At 43.6% G+C, this 12027-nt stretch overlaps 1 protein-coding gene across 1 annotated transcript in view; it reads left to right on the top strand.

Moving 5' to 3' along the window:
* The first annotated feature begins 206 nt into the window (after positions 1 to 206).
* The window catches only part of pinx1 (PIN2 (TERF1) interacting telomerase inhibitor 1), a 90219-nt gene continuing 78398 nt past the window's right edge, over positions 207 to 12027 (top strand). The window contains exons 1-3 of the mRNA XM_080192341.1: positions 207 to 1537; positions 8636 to 8745; positions 11331 to 11423. Coding sequence (XP_080048467.1) covers positions 1519 to 1537; positions 8636 to 8745; positions 11331 to 11423 — 222 coding nt within the window. The 5' untranslated portion in view covers positions 207 to 1518. The remainder of the gene's footprint in view (positions 1538 to 8635; positions 8746 to 11330; positions 11424 to 12027) is intronic.

The following is a 12027-nucleotide window of genomic DNA, read 5'->3' as shown; positions in this document are numbered from 1 at the left end:
TATAATGTTAAAATTTGTGAAACTTTTATCATGGAATGGAAGGAATAGTGCTCCAGATTCTAAAATTAGTTTTTCAGGGTCAGAGAGGCTGTTCAGCAATAATTATGACAACATGAAAAATTCAGTTACATCACATTCAACAAATCTTCACTTTATCAATGATTTTTACAGCAACAATAGTACTAACTTCAGGTCCACGCGAAATTGCATGTTTTTTTTATTTGGTTTATTATTGTCACATGAATTAGTGTACAGTGAAAAGTACTGTTTCTTGCATGCTATTACAAAGTGTATCATACATAGAGAAGGACAGGAGAGAGTGCAGAATGTAGTGTTACAGTCATAGCCAGGGTGTAGAGGAAGATCAACTTAATGTGAGGTAGGTCCATTCAGAAGTCTGATGCCAGCAGGGAGGAAGCTGTTCTTGAGTCAGTTGGTACAAGTCTTCAGACTTTTGTATCTTTTTCCTGACGGAAGAAGGTGGAAGAGAGAATGTCCGGAGTGTGTGGTGTCCTTGATTATGCTAGCTGCTTTTCTAAGGCAGCAGAAAGTATAGACAGAGTCAATGGATGGGAGATTGGTTTGCGTAATGGACTGGCTTCATTCATGACCCTTTGTAATTTTTTGTGGTCTTGTACAGAGCAGGAGCCATACCAAGCTGTGACAGAACCAGATAAAATGCTTTCTATGGTGCAACTGTTGGTGAGAGTCGTAGCAGACATGCCAAATTTCCTTAGCCGCCTGAGAAAGCAGAGGCATTGGTGGGCTTTCTTAACTATAGCATCAGCATGTAGGGACCAGGACAGGTTGTTGGTGATCTAGACACCTAGAAACTCGAAGCTCTTGACCATTTCCACTTTGTCTCTGTTGATGTAGATAGGTGCATGTCCTCCACTATATTAGGGCTGCCTCACAGATCCAAGGACTCGGGTTCAATTCCCACCTTCAGTGACTGTCTGTGTGGAGCTTGAATGTTCTCCCTTTGACTGCCTGCGTTTCCTCCATGTGTAGGCCAGTTTGGAGTTGTCAGGATGGGCTGGAATGCTCTTTCAGAGTCGGCACAAGCTCGATGAACCAAATGGCCTCTTTCTGCACCATAGGGACTCAATGGAGTGTGATTTCCTAATCCTCATTTACTAAACTAACAGCATTTTGATGTTTAGCAAACTGGCATGTTTGTCCAGATACTGCATTTAGACAGTTATGAAATTCTAACAAACGGCCAGTTGAGTCCCACACAACATGAGGTGGTGCAGTGAAGGTGTGGAGCTGAGACCCCATTCATTGCAACATCAGAGCCCAGCAGGAGAGCCGAGCATGCGCACTGCCCACAACTTCCCCACTGAGCATGCGCAATCGTCTCCTGGCCCTCCAGGTGGAATTTGGATTCCGAAGGCCTGGGAGTGAGAGTGGAACTTGTTTAGTTCACGGATCTGCAAACCGGCTTTTCTGCGATAAAGCCCGTGTAGTCGGGGTGGTGAATTATTTGGGGATTGCCGTTGCTGAGGACGGGAAACGATGGCGATGCTGGCGGAACGTGAGTACCGGACTTGCACGTGCGCCGCTTTGGAATGTTCCCCGGAGCACGAGGAGCGGCTGATGGTCCGCCCGAGCCTCGGGACTGCAGCATGTTCCAAGGCCATGCACTGACATTTATACAGGGAAGTACAGCATCTTGTACAGGCCCAGGACACCTCAAAGCTTTACAACTAATGAAATACTTTGTTTTAAAAGTTTAGGAAGTGTGGCAGCCACACTGTACACAGCAAGATCCCACTAAACTGCAATCTGAGAATCATTTTTTTGTGCTGTTGATTGAGGGGTAAATATTGGGCAGGACGCCGAGGATAATTTCTCAGCTCCTCATTAAAATAGAGTCATGGAATGTTTTAAACTACCTTTGAAGGCAGACGGGGCCTCGGTTTAACATCTCATCAAAGAGAGACACTGCCTGAACAGTGCAGCGCAGCACTCCCTCACATCAGGGTTGGTTAGCTAAGTTGGCTGAATGGCTGGTTTATGATGCATCCTTGTACCAGCTGAGGTTATTCATGAAGGTTTGCCTTCTTAACCTTGTCCTGGTCTGAGGTATGGTGAGCCTCGGGTTAAATCATCACCAGTCAGCCTATGGTCGTTTTGTGCGAGTCCTAGAACCATCTGACCTTAAACTTAGTCACAGTTTGTTCTGTAAAAGTCTGACAACGCCAGGTTTTAGTCCAACAGATTTATTTGATAGTAAACTCACAAGCTTTCGAGGGGACTCCCTTTTCGTCAGGTGAATGGAGAGTTCTGGCCTCGGACAGAGCATATAAAGCACAGACAGTTTAGAGATTACTGGTTAGAATGCGAATCTTTACACCTAACCTACTGTTCAAGTCCTAAAGTGGCTGACAGTGTGTGTGGAAGGAACACTGATCACAGGTTAAAGAGATGTGTATTGTCTCCAGACAGCACAGTGAGTGAGGTTTTGCAAACCCAGGCAAGTCACGGGGGTTACAGATAGTGCAACATGAACCCAAGATCCCTATTGAGACCGTCCTCGTGTGTGGAACTTGGCTATCAGTCTCTGCTCAGCGACTCTGCGCTGTTGTGTGTCGTGAAGGCCGCCTTGGAGAACGCTTACCTGAAGGTCAGAGGCTGAATGCCCGTGACCACTGAAGTGTTCGCCAACAGGAAGGGAACAGTCTTGCCTGGTGATTGTCGAGCGATGTTCATTCATCCGTTGGCGTAGCGTCTGCATGGTCTCCCCAATGTACCATGCTTCGGGACATCCTTTCTTACAACGTATCAGGTAGACAATGTTGGCCGAGTTGCAAGAGTTTACCATGTACCTGGTGGATGGTATTCTCACGTGTGATGATGGTATCTGTGTCGATGATCCGGCATATCTTGCAGAGGTTGCTGTGGCAAGGTTGTGTGGTGTTGTGTTCACTCAGCACCTCACTGTACCGCAAGCCCACAGACAATCTCAGATTGCTCCACTTCTCCAGCTTCCACCCGAAACATGTTAAAGAAGCCATTCCCTATGGACAAGCCCTCCGTATACACAGGATTTGCTCAGATGAGGAGGATCGTGACAGACACCTCCAGATGCTGAAAGATGCCCTCATAAGAATAGGATATGGCGCTCGACTCAAAGATCGACAGTTCTGATGCGCCACAGCGAGAAACCGCACCTATCTCCTCAGAAGACAAACACGGGACACAGAGGACAGAGTACCCTTCGTCGTCCAGTACTTCCCCAGATCGGAGAAGCTACGACATCTTCTCTGGAGTCTTCAACATATCATTGATGAAGACGAACATCTCGCCAGGGCCATCCCCACACCCCCACTTCTTGCCTTCAGACAACCACACAACCTCAAACAGACCGTTGTTCGCAGCAAACTACCCAGCCTTCAGGAGAACAGTGAACACAACGCCACACAACCTTGCCACAGCAACCTCTGCAAGACATGCCGGATCATCGACACGGATACCATCATCACACGTGAGAATACCATCCACCAGGTACACGGTAAATACTCTTGCAACTCGGCCAACATTGTCTACCTGATACGTTGTAAGAAAGGATGTCCCGAAGCATGGTACATTGGGGAGACCATGCAGACGCTACGCCAACGGATGAATGAACATCGCTCGACAATCACCAGGCAAGACTGTTCCCTTCCTGTTGGCGAACACTTCAGTGGTCACGGGCATTCAGCCTCTGACCTTCAGGTAAGCGTTCTCCAAGGCGGCCTTCATGACACACGACAGCGCAGAGCCGCTGAGCAGAGATTGATAGCCAAGTTCCACACACGTGAGGACGGTCTCAACAGGGATCTTGGGTTCATGTCGCACTATCTGTAACCCCTGTGACTTGCCTGGGTTTGCAAAACCTCACTCACTGTGCTGTCTGGAGACAATACACATCTCTTTAACCTGTGATCAGTGCTCCTTCCACACACATTGTCAGCCACTTTAGGACTTGAACAGTAGGTTAGGTGTAAAGATTCACATTCTAACCAGTAATCTCTAAACTGTCTGTGCTTTGTATGCTCTGTCCGAGGCCAGAACTCTCCATTCACCTGACGAAGAGGGAGTCCCCTCGAAAGCTTGTGCGTTTACTATCAAATAAATCGGTTGGACTAAAACCTGGTGTTGTCAGACTTTTTCTTGTGTTTACCCCAGTCCAACGCTGGCACATCCACATCATGACAGTTTATTCTGACAGAGGTGTTATAAATTAATCTTAAACACTGGCACAAGTCTCTGAGTCATCAGGTTCAAGCTCCACTACTCGGAGCTTGAGCACAGAAATCAAGGCTGACACTCCAGTGCAGAGAAGGGAATGTTGCTCTGCCAGAGATGCTGTCTTTTTGATGAGGCTGCATATGCTCGCTTGAGTGGGTGCAAAAGATTCCATGGGTGATGGTACCATTTTGAAGAAGAACAAATGCTTGTTCCTCATATGTTTATTATCACATTGCTGTTTGTGCACAAGTTGTCTGCTGCTGTGTCTCCTGCATTGCAACAGTGACTATGCTTCAAAAAGTACTTCATTGGCTATAAAGTACTTTGAGACATCCAGTGGTTATGAAAAGTTCTAAGTGACTCAAATCTTTTTCTTTCTTTGAATGTTTTCTACTGTTCTGCCTTGCACGCTTGTTGAATTATACCAAAGTAGTGGCTTTAGCATTATACTATTACCATCCACTGTTTTAAATATTAGGGTTACAGTGCAAACTGATACCACTTACTTTGGGAATAAAGTTGTAAAATTGATTGCTTTAATGTGGTGCAGGTAAACATTAAGGAGGCAGTGTTGTGCTGTTTAGGGTCTGTGTTGATGCATTGTTGTGGGGATTCTTTTTAAGCCTCCAATTGTAAACTTGCAGTGATGATGAAGAACTAAGCTTCCTATACACATTAAACTGTCTGTCTGATTTAGTTTTGCTGGGAGTGAGAGCAAAGAGGTTATGTTATCATGCGTGCTCTCCCTGAGGCATGCCCTTCGCTCAATGTCCTCTAATGCTTTATCCTGAGCCATTTTTGTCAGGGGTGCTTTACCATTACCATCCATTCTCAGGGTCAAGATGAGGAGGCTGGTCCCAAGTCAATACCTCAGCCGGAATGGAAATTGAACCTGTGCTGTAGGCATTATTCTGAACCATCCACAAGATATCTAGCCAACTAACTTAACTTGGGGCACAACCAGAGAGTAGTTATGTGCTCCTACCTCGGGCATAATAGTAATGCCGTTGTGTTTTAATTGCTTTAAGATGATGAATGGGATGGGTAGGATAGAGGTGGAAAGACTCTTCCCGCTCAAAAAAGACAATAGGACTAGGGGGCACAGCCTCAAGATAAAAGGGGGGCGGTTTAGAACGGAGTTGAGGAGGAACTTCTTCACTCAAAGGGTGGTGAATCTCTGGAATTCTCTGCCCGTTGAAGTGGTGGAGGCTACCTCGCTAAATATTTTTAAGACGCGGGTTGATGGGTTTTTGATAGGAGAGGGGATTAAGGGTTATGGGGAGAGGGCGGGAATGTGGAACTGAGCAGCGACAGATCAGCCATGATCTTATGGAATGGCGGGGCAGGCTTGAAGGGCTGGATGGCCTACTCCTGCTCCTATTTCTTATGTTCTTATGTTTTGTTACAACTACTTAGGCATTAGCAAGTGTCAAGACTTTTTTATACTGAAGAAAAATAACTGACAACAATAAAGATGAATCATTTCAGAACTGAGTGAAGGGATTATAGGGTTAATTGACACTAAGGCTCTGAATTCTAACAGTAATACAGAATCACATGTAAAACTGCTGTCAGTTTCATTGTAACTGAGTGAAAAGAAGAAATATTAAATTAAAACAGAAACCCCACAGCAAGCATGCCACTGTTTGAAGAGGGAAAAGAGATGTACATTGTCAACTATGGAAAATAATTTGCCTCTGCCGTCCTCCTCTTTCCCTCTTCCTTCAGCTTCCCACTTATTCTCCTGTTTGACTTAGAGTCATAGAGATTTACAACATGGAAACAGACCCTTTGGCCCAACTTGTCCATGCTGCCCTTTTTTTTAAACCCCTAAACTAATCCCAATTGCCTGCATTTGGCCCATATCCCTGTGTGCCCATCTTACCTGTGTGACTGTCTAAATGCTTTTTAAAAGACAAAGTTGTACCTGCCTCTGCTACTATCTCTGGCAGCTTGTTCCAGATACTCACCACCCTCTGTATGAAAAAATTGCCTCTCTGGACACCTTTGTATCTCTGCCTTCTCACCTTAAACCTATGCCCTCTAGTTTTAGACTCCCCTACCTTTGGAAAAAGATATTGACTATCTAGCTGATCTGTGCCCCTCATTATTTTATGGATCTCGACAAGGTCACCCCTCAGCCTCCTGTGCTGCAGAGAAAAAAAGTTCCAGTCTATCCACCCCTTCTTATAACCCAATCCATTAAGTCCCTGTAGCATCCTAGTAATCTTCTCTGCACTTTTTCTAGTTTAATAATATCCTTTCTAGAATAGTGACCAGAAATGCACACAGTAATCCAAGTGTGGCCTTACCAATGTCTTGTACAACTTCAACAAGACATTCCAACTCCTGTATTCAATGTTTTGACCGATGAATACCAAGCATGCCGAATGCCTTCTTCACCACTCTGTCCACCTGTGACTCCACTTTCAAGGATCTATGAACATGTACCCCTAGATCTCTTTGTTCTGTAACTCTCCCCAACGCCCTACCATTAATTGAGTAAGTCCTGCCCTGGTTCAATCCACCAAAATACATCACCTCGCATTTGTCTAAATTAAACTCCATCTGCCATTCGTCAGCCCACTGGCCCAATTGACCGAGATCCTGTTGCAATTGGAGATAACTTTCTTCACTGTCCAATATGCCACCAATCTTAGTGTCATCTGCAAACTTACTAACCAAGCCTTCTATATTCTGATCCAAATCATTAATATAAATAACAAAGAACAGTGGACCCTGAGGCACACCGCTGGTCACAGGTCTCCAGTTTGAAAAGCAACTCTCTACAACCATCCTCTGGCTTCTGTCAAGAAGGCAATTTTGTATCTGTTTAGGCACCTCACCCTGGATCCAGTGAGATTTAACCTTATGTAACAGCCTTCTATACGGCACCTTGTCAAAGGCCTTGCTAAAGTCCATGTAGACAATACCAAGTGCACTGCCCTCATCTACCTTCTAGGTTACCCCTTCAAAAAACTCAATCAAATTTGTGAGACATGATTTTCCACTCACAAAGCCATGCTGACTGAACCTAATCAGTAAGAAGTCTCAGAACACCAGGTTAAAGTCCAACAGGTCTATTTGATAGTAAACGCCACTAGCTTTCGCAACGCTGTTCCTTCATCAGGTGAGTGGAGAGTTCTGATCAGAAACAGGGCATATAAAGGCACACACAGTTTACAGAATACTGATTAGAATGCGAGTCTTTACAGCTAATCTGCTATTCAAGTCTTAAAGGTGCAGACGGTGTGAGTGGAGATAGAACATAAGAAATAGGAGCAACAGTAGGTCATCTAGCCCTTCGAGCCTGCCCCGCCATTCAATAAGATCATGGCTGATCTGTCGTGGCTCAGTTCCACATTCCCGCCCTCTCCCCATAACCCTTAATCCCCTCTCTTATCAAAAACCCATCAACCCGCGTCTTAAAAATATTTAGCGAGGCAGCCTCCACCACTTCAACGGGCAGAGAATTCCAGAGATTCACCACCCTTTGAGTGAAGAAGTTCCTCCTCAACTCCGTTCTAAACCGCCCCCCTTTTATCTTGAGGCTGTGCCCCCTAGTCCTACTGTCCTTTCTGAGTGGGAAGAGTCTCTCCACCTCTATCCTATCCATCCCATTCATCATCTTATACGTCTCAATGAGATCTCCCCTCATTCTTCTAAACTCTAACCAGTACAAGCCTAGTTTATTCAGCCTCTCCTCATAGCTCAACCCCCTCAACTCCGGCATCAGCCTAGTAAACCTCCTCTGCACTCCCTCCAAGGCCAGAGATGTGTATTATTTCCAGACAGGCAATAAGTGAGATGTTGCAAGTTCAGGCAAGTCATGGGGGTTACAGATAGTGTGACATCAACCCAAGATCATGGAGACAGCCTCAACTGGGATCTTGGGTTCATGTCACACTATCTGTGTGACTTGAATAGCAGATTAGATGTAAAGACTCACATTCTAACCAGTATTCTGTAAACTGTGTGTGCCTTTATATGCCCTGTTTCTGATCAGAACTCTCCACTTACCTGATGAAGGAACAGCTTTCCAAAAGCTTGTGTTTACTATCAAATAAACCTGTTGGACTTTAACCTGGTATTGTGAGACTTCTTACTGTGTTTACCCCAGTCCAACGCCGGCATCTCCACATCACGAACCTAATCAGTCCACGTGTCTCTAAATGCCTGTAGGTCCTGTCTCTCAAAATACCTCCCAACAATTTATCCACCACAGATGGGTAGTTGGTCTCGACTCCCTGTGGGGAATGTGGGACTTGTATCTCTGGTGTATGTATTTGCAATTGCTGTGTGAGGTGGTGGGACTCTTATGTTATATCACCCATTTATTATGAGGCTAGCAGCAGGGAACAGAATTCACTGTACTAGATAATAATTGTTTTGTTTGTAGCCCGTAGAAAGCAGAAGTGGTCAGTGGATCCAAGGAACATCAACTGGAGCAGTGATGAATCCAGGTTTGGGCAGAAGATGTTGAAAAAAATGGGGTGGTCGAAAGGAAAGGTGAATATTACACAGCTAACATTGAGTGAGATGTATGAATTATGTCTGCTTTGAATTATTGAATATTAAAAAAAATCTGTGCTGCAATCATTGGCCATCTGTGGTACAAATGGGATTCCTGGCCAATAATAAGTTAGCTGATCTCAGCTGGAGCAGTGGTGTGGGTGTTACAGCGTCCAGGAGTTCAGGAATTTAAATCATACAAGGAGGCCATTCTTCCACTTTCCCAATGCCACACTATTCAATTTATCCTATTTCCTTGTGCTAGCCCCACTGCCTTGCCAGTTTTTCACCTTCACCTTTTCTTTTGGCAAGTTATTATTGAACCACCACCTTTTCAGGAAGTGCATTCATCATAACTTGCCTCGAGAAAGCATTTCTCCTCATGTTGCCTTGTTTCTAGTGACACAAATATAAGGATACTTTGTTTACTCAGTTTTAATTTCAAAAATGGTGTGAATTTATTCAAATACAATAGTTAAGAAAATCATCAGGTCAAAAAAAGGATGCTTCATTTATGGGAGAAAATTGGAGTAAAACGTGAGAAATAGGAGTAGGCCATCTCGCCCTTCGAGCCTGCCCCGCCATTCAATAAGATCATGGCTGATCTGAAGTGGCTCAGTTCCACTTTCCTGCTTTCTCCCCATAACCCTTAATTCCCTTGTCTGTCAAAAACCTATCTACCCGTGACTTAAATATATTTAGCGAGGTAGCCTCCACCACTTCAACGGGCAGAGAATTCCAGAGATTCACCACCCTTTGAGTGAAGAAGTTTCTCCTCAACTCCGATCAGGTTTGAAAATAAGTTTGTATTTTTGGTGAATTAGAGAACAAACTATCACATGTCACAGCTCCACCTTGATCTGGTAGCAATACACAAAATCAAGTCAGTCAGCCCTGAAAAATCTTTTCCAGTATAAACACAGAAACTAGAAGCAGGAATAGGCCATTCGGCTCTTTGTGCCTGTTCCGCCATTTGTCTTGATCATGGCTTATCATCGAATTCAATATCCTGATTTCCCCCTTTCTCCCATATCCCTTGATCCCTTTAGCCCCAAGAGCTGTATCTAATTTCTTCTTGAAATCAGACAACATTTTGGCCTCAACTACATTCAGTTGTAGTGAATTCCACACATTCACCACCCTCTGGGCGAAGAAATTTCTCCTCACCTCAGTTCTAAAAGGTTTACCCCTTATCCTCAAACTATGAAGCTTTGTTCTGGACTCCCCCACCATTGGGAACATTCTTTCTGAATCTACCCTGCCTAACCTTGTTGGAATTTTATAAGTTTCTATGAGATCCCCTCTCATTGTTCTAAACTCCAGTGAATATAATCCTATAAGATCAGTTTAAAAGTTGAATAGGAAGAGTTTTAACATTTGGAAATATAGTGGTAGAAATTTATTAAAATGAATAAAATGTACAAAAAAACTTAAGACTATTAACATAGAAATTATTTGGCCTTTATAGTGAGGGGGATAGAATATAAAAGCAAGGAGGTCTTGCTGCAACTGTACAGGGCACTGGTGAGGCCGCAACTGGAGTACTGTGTGCAGTTTTGGTCGCCACATTTGGAAAAGGATGTATTGGCCTTGGAGGGAGTGCGGAGAAGGTTCACGAGGCTGATAGCAGAGATGAGGGGGTTAGCCTATGAAGAGAGATTGAATAGACTGAGTATGTACTCGTTAGAGTTTAGAAGGCTGAGGGGGGATCTTATAGCGACATATAAGATAATGAAGGGGCTAGATAGGGTAGAGGTAGAGAGATTCTTCCCGCTTAGAAAGGATAGCAGGACTAGAGGGTACAGCCTCAAGATAAGTGGGGGGGCAGTTTAGATCGGAGTTGAGGAGGAACTTCTTCACTCAAAGGGTGGTGAGTCTCTGGAATTCTCTGCCCATTGAAGTGGTGGAGGCTATCTCGCTGAATACATTTAAGCCAGGGGTAGATAGGTTTCTGATAGACAAGGGAATTAAGGGTTATGGGGAGAAAGCGGGAAAGTGGAACTGATCCACTTCAGATCAGCCATGATCTTGTTGAATGGCGGGGCAGGCTCAAAGGGCTAGATGGCCTACTGCTCCTATTTCTTATATTCTTATGTAAATTTTGCACGACAAAATTGAGCTTAATCAAATAATTTTGCCAAGTTGTTCCAACCTTCTGAAAACCTCAGTTATTTGAAAAGTGTATAGAACAATAGATTGCCGTGTTCTTAAGTAATGGTCATAAAACCTTGTGCTAAAAATTAAAGTGAAAAAATGTTTTATTTGTTTAAGTTATGTAAACCAAATCAATTGATAACTAGTGCTGGAAATATAAAGTTAGGAGATGCATTTTTTTGCTAAGGGGAGAGATTTTGACTTGCTGGATAATTTTAGAAGAAGGCAAAATTTTACAACTACGAAGGGATAGTTATGTTATCATGAGAGAAATATCTTGCGTTTTGTTGGCAAACTTTAATCTTCTGTACCAATTAAAATGTACCTAGTATGAGCTAACAAAAAAGGCAAGTCACTATGGTTAGATATGGACTTCTGATAAGTTTGTGTCCTAACCTTATAAGACATTGTTTCCTTTTGATTTCAAGGGCCTTGGGGCTTATGAACAGGGGTCAACAGAAAACTTAAAAATTCAGGTAAAGAACAACACAGTGGGTCTGGGAGCAGTCAAAAATCATGAGGTGAGTTTTGTAGGAGTGCACAAATCACTAAGTATTAGTCTTAATTTTTAAATTGTGCAACATACAAAATTATAAGTATCTTGAATGTATTTGTTACTCACTTTATTCCATCGCCTATGACCTTGCTTATTGCTCCAAGTTTTAATCCAGTTGAAATTATAGGTTTCACCAGCTGTCACTACTTGGCAGGGATTGCTGGTGGAAATCAAGTCCCAGTTCTGTGTGGGGTTTTAGATTTCAACCAGGCTCAAGTCTTCACCACTTTCTAAACACTTGCAGTTATACTTACTTAAACCTTTCAGTTTCAACTTGTAAGTGGTATAATTTCCATGAAGCTTTTCATTTTTTGATGCGGACTATTTGTTGATTTCAGCCTTTGTCTTGGAATATGGCCATGAGTTCAGATTGTCCTCTGCTAACCATAGGAGTGAATACGAGGTTTGCACAGATCACTCAGAAAACAAGTTGGAAGACTACCCTCATAGAATCACGTTAAAAAACGCACAAAGAGTACTTCCTTAAACCAGTGCAATGTCACCAGGTATCTGTTGGTGATACATTAGAGTAACTAGGGTGCGTACCCATTGTTCTTGATTTTAGTTTG

Source organism: Carcharhinus amblyrhynchos, chromosome 7 (assembly GCF_965287045.1).
Source record: "Carcharhinus amblyrhynchos chromosome 7, sCarAmb.v2.hapA, whole genome shotgun sequence".
Lineage (NCBI taxonomy): Eukaryota > Metazoa > Chordata > Chondrichthyes > Carcharhiniformes > Carcharhinidae > Carcharhinus > Carcharhinus amblyrhynchos.
The sequence above is the reverse complement of the archived record's forward strand: the minus strand, read 5'-3'. Positions and strand labels throughout refer to the sequence as shown.